At 39.5% G+C, this 15100-nt stretch overlaps 1 protein-coding gene across 1 annotated transcript in view; it reads left to right on the forward strand.

The window, feature by feature from the left end:
- The first annotated feature begins 275 nt into the window (after nucleotides 1-275).
- The window catches only part of LOC140679242 (phosphatidate cytidylyltransferase 2-like), a 37430-nt gene continuing 22605 nt past the window's right edge, over nucleotides 276-15100 (forward strand). Inside the window, exons 1-3 of the mRNA XM_072914242.1 lie at nucleotides 276-436; nucleotides 12867-13009; nucleotides 13291-13387. Coding sequence (XP_072770343.1) covers nucleotides 362-436; nucleotides 12867-13009; nucleotides 13291-13387 — 315 coding nt within the window. The 5' untranslated portion in view covers nucleotides 276-361. The remainder of the gene's footprint in view (nucleotides 437-12866; nucleotides 13010-13290; nucleotides 13388-15100) is intronic.

A 15100-nucleotide genomic window follows, 5' to 3' on the forward strand; every position in this document is an offset into this window, starting at 1 on the left:
CACAGTTTGCCACTGTTATCAAGTTCACCAATGTTAGGTGAATCCACTGCAAAAATAAAAGCACACTTTTGACAGTAAAAAAACACAGCAACATTTCGGCACCGATGTTTTTACAATCTTAAACATTGCACAATTTAGAATTGGCAATTTCACACGATTTTATTTTTCCACCGTACTTTGAGTAGCAGAAGATGTTGGGATTTAATTTTGAAAACCGGAAGTTTTGTTCCAATTTTCCACCTACGCGAGTGTGTGTTTTTTTATGCAAAGTAAACCCGTGTAAAAAAAATATCCTGAGCGTATTTTAGTCTTAAGGAATCATAGACTCTTCGCCGTTGTCGTTCGGTTGTGGTTCGTGAAGATGACGGCAGAGCTCAGGCACCGTGGAGCCAAAGACACCGAGGCGACTTTACAGCAGCAGCCGTCTGAGGACAAGGTTAGCATTATTAACGTTAGCTGCCGTCTGGATGTAATGCTAACGTTGGTTAGCCAGCTAGCCACCAGGTAGTCCTAATTCATCAAAAATGTATTTTTTTTCTTCAGATATTGTTGAAAACTCGACTGCGAACAGTGAGACATCATTCCGCCGCTTAAGTGCTCCAATGATGGACTGCGGATGTTAGTCTTTCCGAGACCGTAGGCTATTATTTTGACTCAGGGGCCAAATTTAGAGGAAAAAAATGTGTTTTTGGGGGCCGGTATATATATTTTTAGGGACACTAATACAAAACCTCACAATTATGTCTGATTGAAAGCTAAAAACGTTTTGACAGACCGACTTAAAAAATGGAATTTAATTTTTTTTTTACTGAATGAGACACCCAGAATGTACATGAAAGTAAAGAATGTGGGATTTACAATATTAACTATGAACGATAAAACACTGAATATTGACAACTAGGGGTGTAACGGTACACACAAATTTCGGTTCGGTACGTACCTCGGTTTAGAGCAGGCCTGGGCAATTATTTTGACTCAGGGGCCACATTTACAGAAAAAAATGTGTGGTGGGCATACTTGCCAACCCTCCCGAATTTTCCGGGAGACTCACGAAATTCAGCGCCTCTCCCGAAAACCTCCCGGGACAAATATTCTCCCGAAAATCTCCCGATTTTCAGCCGGAGCTGGAGGGGGCGTGGCCTCCATGCGGACCTGAGTGAGGACAGCCTTTTCTTTATGACAACAGGGTGACAAGAACTAAATCATCCAGACTAGAGATACATTGTATTATTATGTTTATCTTACCTAAAAATAAATATATTTATTAATTAAAAAACAATGAAAATACATTTTTACTATATTTTGTTAAAAACATCAAAATTAATTTTATTTTTATTTGTATTTTTTCTGACTCCTTATTACATCCAGCCATAGAATTATACATAAAAATAAACATATTTGAAATAATTAATTTTAAATTATCATAATAATTCATTTAAGATGACCGTATTTAATTATTAAAATAATTGCTTGTTTATCAACAACTTTAGCATTTTATTCATTACATTTTGAAGCTCTCAGAAGCCAAGTTATGTTATATTCCTTAAGATTTATTTATGCAAGTTTGAAGTATCAATTATCTAAACACAGTTTTGTTTGCATACTTTCAGGATGTATATATATATATATATATATATATATATATATATATATATATATATATATATATATATATATGTGTGTGTGTGTGTGTGTGTGTGTGTGTGTGTGTGTGTGTACGTATGTATATATGTATGAAATACTTGACTTGGTGAATTCTAGCTGTCAATATACTCCTCCCCTCTTAACCACGCCCCCCCTCAACCACGCCCCCGTCCCGACCACGCCCCCCACCCCCCCAACTCCCGTAATCGGAGGTCTCAAGGTTGGCAAGTATGGTGGTGGGGGGGGCGGTATATCTATTTTTAGGGACACTAATACAAATCCTCACAATTATGTCTGATTGAAAGCTAAAAACGTTAGGACAGACCGCCTTAAAAAAACGTAATGGAATTTTACATTTTTCTATGAACGATAAAACACTGAATATTGACAAAATATGAATGTCACACCCCCTTTCGATCGACGTATTTTACAATCAAGTGAAACGCAACAAAATTGCAACAAACAGTGAAATATGAACGCGAAGGGTACAAAATAAACCCAACTACAATCTGATATATCTGATACATCACTAAGCTTTAGAACTTTGTTATGAAAATCTCCTTCCGCGTCTGTGGAAATGCTTCCCGCCCACACTGCTTGGTGCCTCGTCTGAGCCTCTGTGACGTAGATTACCATAGTAACTAATAACTAATTACATGACCATAGTAACTACCGTATTTTTCGGAGTATAAATCGCACCGGAGTATAAGTCGCACCTGCCGAAAATGCATAATAAAGAAGGAAAAAACATATATAAATCGCACTGGAGCTCGGCCAAACTATGAAAAAAACTGCGATTTATAGTCCGAAAAATACGGTAACTAGATTACCATAGTAACTGGTATATCATCCAAAAATACTTAGTATAGTTCCAGACTTACGGTCATTAGAAAACATCACTGCACATCATAATGGCAGCTAGTTTCCATCTTAAAGATCTAAAAAAGTTATTTGGGAATGTCCGGCGGGCCAGATTGAAAAGATTAACGGGCCTTAATTTGCCCAGGGATTAAGCGGTAGAAAATTGATGGATGGATGGTTTAGAGGTCACGGTTCGGTTAAATTTCGGTACAGTAAGAAAACAACAAAATATTAATTTTTTGGTTATTTATTTACCAAATTTGTAAACAATGGCTTTGTCCTTTTAACATTGGGAACACTATAATAAGTCTGCCCACGTTATTCAACATTAAACTGATACAATGACAAAACTTTTCTTCTACATATAAAAAGTGCAACATTAAACAGTTCCAAGTCAACTCATCATGCTTAATTTATTACAGCATTTGGGAAGCCTGTAGTTGATTTGTATTATGTAAATGTTATATTTTTATCAACATGTGATAGCAGGGACCCTGCCATTCAAAACTAGGCTGCTGCATTACTAATGATTAATGTAACTATAGCTGAAAACCATGGAGTTCATGTAGGCTTTATGATGCAGTTACATTATAATATCAACTATCAGAGACAGAAACTCTGCATTTAACATAATGTCCTTTTTTGCTGCTTCAACACAGCTCAATCAACACAGAAAAAGGCAAAGTGAAATAACAGACAGACAGGGCTTTGCTGTCCGTAACACACACACACCGCAAAATGAGCTACCGTTACGCTAAAAGCGAATTAGCCTTCACCTCAAGCCAGGACTGCAAGCGAGCTGAACTGCCTTTCATATTTCTAGAAGGTCAACGGGCTCATAGTGATGTTACTAGTAGTTGACTGGGAGGTGTTTATTATCATTTGGGGAGAGTCCGCTGCCTGATGCTTACCTGCTAAACGCTAAGCACTGACTACATGCGCTCTGAATACGCACTGCTGATTGGCTGTTACCGCTCTGTTTGTAACCAATCAGATGGTTGTGTGGGTGGGACAATGCTGGGTGCTGTGGAGAGGACTGACAGAGGCAGAAGGAAGCGGAGGCGGCTAGTTAATATGTTCGCGTGGAAACTCGTTCGGTACACCTCCGAACCGAACCGAAACCCCCGTACCGAAACGGTTCAATACAAATACACGTACCGTTACACCCCTATTGACAACATATGAACGTCACACCCCCTCTCGATCGACATATTTTACAATCAAGCGAAACGCAACAAAAATGCAACAAACACAGCGAAATATGAACGTGAAGGGTAAAAAAAAAAAAACCCACCTACAATCTGATATATGTGATACATCACTAAGCTTTAGAACTTTGTGGTAAAAATCTCCTTCCGCGTCTGTCCCTGACACCCGCATTTCAGGCTGGCCGCTCTGGAAACACTCTGTGGAAACGCTCCTCACCCACACTGCTTGGTGCCTCGTCTGACCTGCTGTGACTTAGATTACCATAGTAACTAATTAGATTACCATAGTAACTAATTAGATTACCATAGTAACTCATTCGATTACCATAGTAACTCATTAGATGAACATAGTAGCTAGCAGAGGTGGGTAGTAACGCGCTACATTTACTCCGTTACATCTACTTGAGTAACTTTTGGGATAAATTGTACTTCTAAGAGTAGTTTTAATGCAACATACTTTTACTTTTACTTGAGTATATTTATAGAGAAGAAACGCTACTTTTACTCCGCTACTTTTATCTACATTCAGCTCGCTACTCGCTACTAATTTTTATCGATCTGTTAATGCACGCTTTGTTTGTTTTGGTCTGTCAGACAGACCTCCATAGTGCCTGCGTTTCAACAAATACAGTCACTGGTGACGTTCACTCCGTTCCACCAATCAGATGAAGTCACTGGTGACGTTGGACCAATCAAACAGAGCCAGGCGGTCACATGACCTGACTTAAGCAAGTTGAAAAACGTATTCGGGTGTTACCATTTAGTGGTCAATTGTACGGAATATGTACTGTACTGTGCAATCTACTAATAAAAGTTCCAATCAATCAATCAAAAGTGTGAAGGAAAAAATATTTTTTTTTTATTTCAACCGTACATCCCGTCAAAAGCCTAAAGACTGACTGCACAGTTCCTGTCTTCACAATAAAAGTGCCGCTCCATCGCGCTTGCGCTTTCAAAATAAGAGTCTCCGAAAGCCAGCGCAAACAAGCTAGCAAGCTACGGAGTTTGCCGCCAATGTATTTCTTGTAAAGTGTATAAAAACGAATATGGAAGCTGGACAAATAAGATACCAAAAACCAACCACTTTCATGTGGTATTAGACAGAAAGGAGGAACTTTTTTTCTCCTCCATTTGAAAACGAGGACGTTATCAGCACTACTGTCTGATTCCAATCAATGCAAGTCATCACAATCAGGTAATACACCAACTTATATTCTTGTTTTCATGAAAGAAAGGAATCTATATGTGTTAAACATGCATGTATATTCATTAAAACACCTTTAACATGTAAACAAAAACGGCAAAATAAATAAATATAAATTATATACTGTATATATCAATGTATGTATATATATATGTGTGTGTGTGTATATATATATATATATATATATATATATATATATATATATATATATATATATATATATATATATATATATATAAGATATGTGTGTGTATGTTACTCATCAGTTACTCAGTACTTGAGTAGTTTTTTCACAACATACTTTTTACTTTTACTCAAGTAAATATTTGGGTGACTACTCCTTACTTTTACTTGAGTAATAAATCTCTAAAGTAACAGTACTCTTACTTGAGTAAAATTTCTGGCTACTCTACCCACCTCTGGTAGCTAGTATATCATGCAAAAGCGCAGATTCCAACCATTGAAATACTTTGTATAGTTCAAGACTTACGGTCATTAGAAAACATCACTGCACATCACAATGGCAGCTACAGTTTCCATCTTAAAGATCTAAAAAAATTATTTGGGAATGAAAAGCTTGACGGGCCGCATGTGGCCCCCGGGCCTTAATTTGCCCAGATCTGCCGTAGAGAGTGAACTCCACATACTAAAGCAATGATTTGATGCTAATAAACTATCAATCAACCTAAATAAAACAAAATATAAAATTTTTGGAAATAAGAAAAATAACATACAGTGTCACATAAGAATTGATGATATGGAGATAGAAAGGGTGTATTCTAGGGCTGGACGATATGGCCTTTTATTAATATCTCGATATTTTTAGGTCATGTCATGATACACGATATATATCTCGATATTTTGCCTTAGCCTTGAATGAACACTTGATGCATATAATCACACCAGTATGATGATTCTATATGTCTACATTAAAACATTCTTGTTCATACTGCATTAATATATGCTCCTTTTAAACTTTCATGCAGAGAGGGAAAGGTTTTAAGTGTTGTACGAGTATACAAATGTTTTAAATTCGATTTTCCTCTAAGATTATATTTCTCTTCTTTTCTTGAAAATAATTGTTGTACATTCTTGGGTAGTAGGTTATAGTTTGCTTTATACATCATTTTAGCTGTTTGCAAATGCACCAAATCGTTCAATTTCAATGTTTGTGATTTAATAAATAAAAGGGTTTGTATGTTCTCTATATCCAACAGTGTGTATTATTCTAACTGATCTTTTTTGTAACACCGTTAATGAATGAAGTGTACCTTTGTAGTTGTTTCCCCATATGGTAACACTAGCAAACAGGAAAGAATATGAAGTGATTTTTGGTCTAGAACATGTGGTGTTACGGCAGTGAGTTTAACAGATGCCAACTAGTCTGGCTGTGCGATAGTATAATGTGTAAACCGGGGCAGGAAACAAGACACCTCTTGCACACATGTACCGCAGACCATCCTTAAGAAGCAGAGTTATGATGACATTTATCGTATAAAGTTGTAACGAGAATGTCATTGCGACCTGCGGGCCCTGTGATAGTTAAATACACTATTATAATTATCATAATCAATCTTGAATCCCACTAGACCAGTGGTTCTCAAACATTTTCCACCAAGTACCACCTCAGAAAACACTTGGCTGTCCAAGTACCACCATAATGACCAGACCTGGGCAAATTAAGGCCCGGGGGCCACATGCGGCCCGTTAAGTTTTTCCATCTGGCCCGCCGAACATTCCCAAATAATTTTTTTAGATCTTTAAGATGGAAACTGTAGCTGCCATTATGATGTGCAGTGATGTTTGCAAATTACCATAAGTGTTCAACTATGCAATGTATTTCAATGGTTGGAATCTGCGCTTTTGCATGATATTTTAGTGACTTGTGTTGTCCCGATGCCAATATTATTTTGATACTTTTCGGTACTTTTCTATACTTTTCTAAACAAAGGGGACCGGAAAAATTGCATTATTAGCTTTATTTTAACAAAAAATCTTAGGGTGTGGCGGACCGGTACCTTTCAGAGGCGGTTTGGTACCGAATATGATTCATTAGTATCTCAGTGCTATACTAATACCCGTATACCGTACAACCCTACTAGTGACTATGGTAATCTACGTCACAGCAGGTCAGACGAGGCACCAAGCAGTGTGGGTGGGGAGCGTTTCCACAGAGTGTTTCCAGAGCGGCCAGCCTGAAATGTAGGTGTCAGGGACAGACGCAGAAGGAGATTTTTACAAGAAAGCTCTAAAGCTTTGTAATATATCAGATATATCAGATTGTATTTTACCCTTCACGTTCATATTTTGCTGTGTTTGTTGCATTTTTGTTGCATTTGGCTTGATTGTAAAATATGTCGATTGAGAGGGGGTGTGACGTTCACATGTTCTCAATATTCAGGGTTTTATCGTTCATAGAAAAATTTAAAATTCCGTTTTTAAGGCTGTCTGTCATAACATTTTTAGCATTCAATCAGACTTTATTTTGAGGTTTTATATTAGTTTTCCTAAAAATAGATATACCGGCCCCCAGACACATTTTTTTCTCTAAATTTGGCCCCCGAGTCAAAATAATTGACCAGGCCTGATAATGACCAATATTAAGATAAAAACACAGCAGCACAGTGGGCATAGGTATTCATTAAAACCAAGGTAGAGGTTTTATTAAACAAGTATGTTACATTTTTTTGCCACTATAACATTACATACAATTTAAACAGTAAAATTGTTTGAATATAGAAAAATAAAACACTACTTTATTAAAGTAATACTTTAGATCACCCGCAGTTCAATGTTCATTTTAGAACAGTTAAAGAATAGCATGCAGATATAAAAGAGTGCTAAGGGGAACGCTAGTAGTCAAGTGGTATTGGAGTTGACATGTTTTGGCTCAGATACACACAATAATCTGGTCTAGAATACTATTTTCCTCTTCATTTAATCTTTTGTCTGCACAACCTGGTCCTCCAGGAAAGAGCAACATGTTGTCATGCTGGGTTGATCCCTCCACATCCTGCGTGGGGGGAGAAGTGTCTGTTCCCCTCCTTGTTTTCTCTGAAAGGTTGCACAGACACACACTAAAACAAATACAAATGTTTTTTACTGTTCGACTATGGTGTTGTTGGGTGGCTTGCACAATTATTTACCTTCATGCCTGTGCGTCTCATTGGATAAGGATGGCTCCTTGTTGTTGTTTGGAATGCCAGCTTTACTACAGCAGGCCCAGCTTGTTGTTATGTGAAAAAGTGGTGGCTATTTTTAACTCAAGCATCCTGAAAGACAGATATCGTCTCCATGGAAACCACAGAGCGTGGAATTTTGTGTGAAACTGTGCGTGTGTGTGTGTGTGTGTGTATTTTTGTGCATCTTTTCTAGATTTACAGAGTGCACTTTCTTTAGGAGGACTTATGAGAATTGAAAACAAATGTTAACATATGACTTCTTCAAGCTGTGACTGTGTGAGAATGTGTTGCTGGTGGTACGGCATACCGTCAGTGAACCAACCGTCTGCTCTGCGGTGATAATTCCAAGCCTAATTTGGTCACCAGCCACAGCCTGTCTTCTGCTCAGTGTTAGTGATGTGTGAAGATCTTTGCACTGAGCAGCACAATTAAGATTATTTGGCATTACTCGTACAAGTCCAATACATGTCATTACACTAAATTCACAAGCGAAGAAGACATAGCCAGAGTGACGGAGACTGTTGAGCAGGTTGTTGTTGTTACTCGTTGTTACCCACATTGAATGATAGTTCATTGCTGTGTTAAATCAATCAATCAATCAATCAATGTTTATTTATATAGCCCTAAATCACAAGTGTCTCAAAGGGCTGCACAAGCCACAACGACATCCTCAGTACAGAGCCCACATAAGGGCAAGGAAAAACTCACCCCAGTGGGACGTCGATGTGAATGACTATGAGAAACCTTGGAGAGGACCGCATATGTGGGTAACCCCCCCCCCCCCCCCCCCCTCTAGGGAGACCGAATGCAATGGATGTCGAGTGGGTCTAACATAATATTGTGAGAGTACAGTCCATAGTGGATCCAGCATAACAGTAAGAGTCCAATCCACAGTGGGGCCAGCAGGAAACCATCCCGAGCGGAGACGGGTCAGCAGCGCAGAGATGTTCCCAACCGATATACAGGCAAGCGGTCCACCCCGGGTCCCGACCCCGGACAGCCAGCACCCCATCCATGGCCACCGGATCTGTGTGTCTCCCCTTCCACAAGGGATAGGGGGGAGCAGAGGAGAAAAGAAAAGAAACGGCAGATCAACTGGTCTAAAAAGAGGGGGGCTATTCAAAGGCTAGAGTATACAAATGAGTTTTGAGATGGGACTTAAATGTTTCTACTGAGGTAGCATCTCTAACTGTTACCGGGAGGGCATTCCATAGTACTGGAGCCCGAATAGAAAACGCTCTACAGCCCGCAGACTTTTTTTGGGCTCTGGGAATCACTAATAAGCCGGAGTTCTTTGAACGCAGATTTCTTGCCGGGACATATGGTACAATACAATCGGCAAGATAGGCTGGAGCTAGACCGTGTAGTATTTTATACGTAAGTAGTAAAACCTTAAAGTCACATCTTAAGTGCACAGGAAGCCAGTGCAGGTGAGCCAGTATAGGCGTAATATGATCAAACTTTCTTGTTCTTGTCAAAAGTCTAGCAGCCGCATTTTGTACCAATTGTAGTCTTTTAATGCTAGACATAGGGAGACCCGAAAATAATACGTTACAGTAATCGAGACGAGACGTAACGAAGGCATGAATAATGATCTCAGCGTCGCTAGTGGACAAAATGGAACGAATTTTAGCGATATTACGGAGATGAAAGAAGGCCGTTTTAGTAACACTCTTAATGTGTGACTCAAAGGAGAGAGTTGGGTCGAAGATAATACCCAGATTCTTTACTGAGTCGCTTTGTGTAATTGTTTGGTTGTCAAATGTTAAGGTGGTATTATCAAATAAATGTCGGTGTTTAGCAGGACCGATAATCAGCATTTCCGTTTTCTTAGTGTTGAGTTGCAAGAAGTTAGCGGACATCCATTGTTTAATTTCATTAAGACACGCCTCCAGCTGACTGCAATCTGACTCGTGCTGTTTAATTACATCAAACAGAACAACTCACTATGTTTCCATAAAGTGGTTGACTTTGACTGCAGTTGAAATGTCTGACGATGCCAATATTCCCAAATCTAGACCCATATTGCTGTTATTAGGGATGTCCCGATCTGATATTGATATCGGAAATCAGTCCGATATTAGCCAAAAAAGTGAATATCGGATTTTATCGGACTGACTCTAAAAACTCCGATATAAGCGCTCCGATATAAGCTGTCCATTTACCGCTGCAGCACGTCTATAATAGGTGACTCTGGTTTGATCACACTCCAACACAGTAGGTGGCGGCAATGCCCCTTAATTAACGTTGGTGCCGGCCGCGGAAGAACAGCGTCTCTGATCCAGCATGCACAGCCCACGTGATCACAACAACGACAACGCGTGTGCTTGCAGCAAAGTGTAGTGATGTCGGCTGTGTGGAAGTATTTTAACCTAAACTCGGACAAAGACGTTGCCGCTAAATGCAACATTTGTCAGGCGCAAGTGTCCCGTGGAGGGACAGAACCTGGAAGGTTCAATACAAGCAACCTCATCAAACCTCGAACCTCGCTACATTATTCCTAGCCGCCACTACATTGTAGACAACACTATACCCCAGATGCACGAAGAGGTTAAAAAGTGGACAATATTTTGTTGTTTTTGTTGTTTTTGTCCCTGTCCACAGTTGTTTCCAACATATGCTGACAGTAAAAAAATAACTGAAGTGAACTTGAATTGTTTGCACTTTAAAACGATTTTTTTGTTTTTTTTAATTGGATTTATTTAGGTTATTTTTCAGGGTCTTCTAATTTATTTTTAGTTTATTCTATTCAATTGTATAATTATGTTGGTATTAGTGGTTATTTTGCACTTTAAATAGAACATTTTGTTTTTATTGGATTTGTTGAGGTAATACTCTTATGTTGAAGGTTAAAATTTATGTAACCAATTGGTTAATAATAAATGGGTCCGTTTTTCCTATACCTACTCTTGCTGACTATTGTTTTCTGTTTTAACACTACAACATCAGTAACAGTAACATCACTTTATCAAGCCTTTTCTAACATTCCACACAACAAAATAAGGAATAAATATATGTATGATTCGTGCCTATATCGTATCGTATTGATATCGGTATCGGCCAATACTCAAGGCTACAATATCGGGATCGTATCGGAAGTGAAAAAGTTGTATCGGGACATCCCTAGCTGTTATGATGTTGGAATTGTCATGGTATCATTATTAGTGCGGTATTGTTGAATGTGCTCATGAAGTACTTATATACACCATCCATCCATCTATCCATGTTCTACCGCTTGTCCCTGTCTGGGTCGCGCAGGGTATTTTCCGGACTATAATGCGCACTTAAAATCCTTTTTTTTTTCTCAAAACTCGACAGTGCGCCTTATAAACGGGTGCACCGAATGTACGTAATAATTCTGGTTTTGCTTACCGACCTCGGAGCTATTTTATTTGGTACATGGTGAAATGATAAGTGTGACCAGTAGATGGCAGTCAAACATAAGAGATACGTGTAGACTGCAATATGATGGCAGTCACACACAAGCGATACGTGTAGACTGCAATATGACTCAAGTAAACAACACCAACATTTTATATGTTCCATTGAAAATATAGAACATTACAAACGGCACTCAAAAATCAATCAAAATGTTTTAGTACGACTTTGGTAAGCTATGAAGCCGCACCGCTTGTTGGATTGTACTGTGCTTTAACATAGGAGTATTATTATGTTGTGTGTATAAGATAAGACATATTATTTGGCGTTTTGTTTCGCAATATTATGCAAAAGCAACTTTTCTTACCTTCTGGTACCTGCTGATCTGTATTTGGGATCTGCATATGTCCTGAAAAAATGCGCAATCCGCCTTTGTAGTTTGTGCCGACGCCGTAGTCGATAAGCTTCTTCTTTTTAAAGTTAAAAGTTAAAGTTAAAGTTAAAGTACCAATGATTGTCACACACACACTAGGTGTGGCGAAATTATTCTCTGCATTTAACCCATCACCCTTGATCACCCCCTGGGAGGTGAGGGGAGCAGTGGGCAGCAGCGGTGGCCGCGCCCGGGAATAATTTTTGGTGATTTAACCCCCAATTCCAACCCTTGATACTGAGTGCCAAGCAGGGAGGTAATGGGTCCCATTTTTATAGTCTTTGGTATGACTCGGCCGGGGTTTGAACCCACAACCTACCGATCTCAGGGCGGACACTCTAACCACTAGGCCACTGAGTAGGTGGCCTAGTTCTCTATCTTCTTGTTATGGGACATTCATCTTCTGCTGTTGCCATTTCTAATATAAAGTAGTGTAAAGTTCTTCCTTATATCAGTCAGTAAACTCGCCATGAAAGCGCTAAAACATACTGGTATAGTGAGTTTACATTATTCACCCAAAGAACTTTAGTTATTAGAGAGTTCCGGTCGGACGGTTTTTCACGGGACACATTTCCCGTGAAAACAAGAACACACTTCCGGCCTTCACAATAAAATTGCTGTGTTGCATCCTGTCTGACTGCGCTAACAAAGTAAGGGTTTCAGTAAAATTGCTGACATATTTCCTGTTATTGATTTGCACTTGACGAAACAATACCGTACTGCAATTTGCAGTGATGGAATGTTGAACTTAGAACCTGTTCATGGTGAGGAGAAACAAATAAAGTCAATGTATGTTTTGTAACAGAGTTGAGACATTTTCATTATGTAAGCGCAGATTTCATCGAATCAAATCGTGATTAATCAATTTGTAACCTTATGAATTTAAATTAAATCAATTCAGGAAATTGGCCATGATATGAAATGTTATTTTTTTTCTGTGTTTGTTTGCTTTTTAGGGATCAGATAATGAGCTGAAGTCAGAGAAAGATGACGGGGGAGACAGCCACCCCAAAGGGGAATCAGGAGTCCCGGAGGTGCCAGTCCCACCTGATGACACCCCGGAGGTGTTAAACAAAGCCTTGTCCGGACTTTCCTCAAGGTGCATGATGCAGTTTATTCAAAACTCTGCATGAAATATGACTATTCAAATTCCACATTTTAGCACTGATTTAAATGTTTTTCCTCTGTGATGCTAAAAGCTACATCACCTTTAGATTTTTGGTATTCCTACAATTGTGAACGTGTCATATTGGCATCATTAAAAAAATAACCTGAGTTTTTCTTCACAGTTTGGTGGAATCCGTACTTCACTAATAAGCTTGAATTGTCTTTTAAAACATGCATTGTGTGTGTGTACGCGTGTGTTTGCTTTTCTTTCAGATGGAAGAACTGGTGGGTTCGAGGGATCCTCACTCTGGCAATGATTTCTTTCTTCTTCTTTATAATTTACCTGGGCCCCATGGTGCTTATGATGATTGTGAGTATGACCAACACCAAGCAGCATGGCAACAACATCATGGTCAATACATACACACTGTATACTGAATACTGGTGGTGGTCAAGCTACTTCTGTTTTCAACGGGTACTAGGCGCCATTTAGTCTATTTTTTTTTTTATATGCCCTAGGCTTGTGTTGTTTTCGGCGGTACGAACCGATCAAATCGCGAAAAGGACAAATGTTTCTTCAGAGTTCCTCGAGAGATTATCAAAAAGGGCAGAAAAGTGAAAGATTTCAATCAATCAAGATTTATATGTATGTTTGTGGAAACAACGAGGAGGAAAGTCTAATGAAATAACACTCCATACAAAGTTTTTTTTTTGCTTTGTGCTATGTATAAACCAGGGGTCTCAGACACGCTGCCCACACCTTAATATGGAATTTGAATGCTGGTGCGGCACGCGGGTTTTATATGAATGGCGATTGTCAGCGTCATGCTTGCCGAGATGGTACAGCATATAGCACCCTCTGCAACCAGCGTGCCTGATCTGTCACACGTTGTGTGGGCTTTCGCTTGCTCACGTAAGTGACAGCAAGGCATACTTGGTCAACAACCACACAGGTTACACTGACGGTAGCGGTATAAAAAAAACTTTAACACTCTTACTAATAATGCGCCACACTGTGAACCCACACCAAACAAGAATGACAAACACATTTCGGCAGAACATCTGCACCGTAACACAACATAAACACAACAGAACACATACCCAGAATCCCATGCAGCCCTAACTCTTCCGGGATACATTATACACCCCCGCTACCAAACCCCGCCCACCTCAACCGACGCACAGAGAGGGGGGGGGGGTTGATGTGTGAGGGAGCAGGGTTGGGGTGGGGGCGGGGTTTGGTGGTAGCAGGGGTGTATAATGTAGCCCGAAAGAGTCAGGGCTGCATGGGATTCTGGGTATTTGTCCTGTTGTGTTTATGTTGTGTTACGATGCAGATGTTCTCCCGAAATGTGTTTGTCATTCTTGTTTGGTGTGGGTTCACAGTGTGGCGCATTATTAGTAAGAGTGTTAAAGTTGTTTTATATGGTCACCGTCAGTGTAACATGTGTGGCTGTTGACCAAGTATGCATTGCTGTCACGTACGTGTGCAAGCAGAAGATGCATACTGTATAACAAGTGGTTGGGCTGGCACACTATTAATACAGATTGTAGAGGGCGTTAAATGTTGTAACATCATGGCACGCCCATATTATAGATGTAAGGGTGAAAATCGGTGAATATTAATCCCGGGAGTTTTCTGCGAGAGTCACTGAATTCCGGAAGTCTCACGGGAAAATCGAGGGGTTCGGCAAGTAAGCTGCTGAGCCGCATCAGAGTGATCAAAGAGCCGCATGCGGCTCCGGAGCCGCGGGTTGCCGACCCCTGGTCTAAGGGAACAGAGTCGAAGGATGCATGAGTTTGCAGTGATTGCGTCGTTAAAGATTTGTATGATATACCGTATTTTTCGGATTATAAATCGCTCTGGAGTATAAACCGCACCGGCCAAAAATGCATACTAAATAAGGATAAAAACATATATAAATCGCACTAGAGTATAAGTTGCATTTTTTTGGGGAAATTTATTTGATAAAAGCCAACACCAAGAATAGACATTTGAAAGGCAATTTAAAATAAATAAAGAATAGTGAACAACAGGCTGAATAAGTGTACGTTATATGATGCATACATTTTTTTTTTTTTG

This window comes from Nerophis lumbriciformis, linkage group LG12 (assembly GCF_033978685.3).
Source record: "Nerophis lumbriciformis linkage group LG12, RoL_Nlum_v2.1, whole genome shotgun sequence".
NCBI lineage: Eukaryota > Metazoa > Chordata > Actinopteri > Syngnathiformes > Syngnathidae > Nerophis > Nerophis lumbriciformis.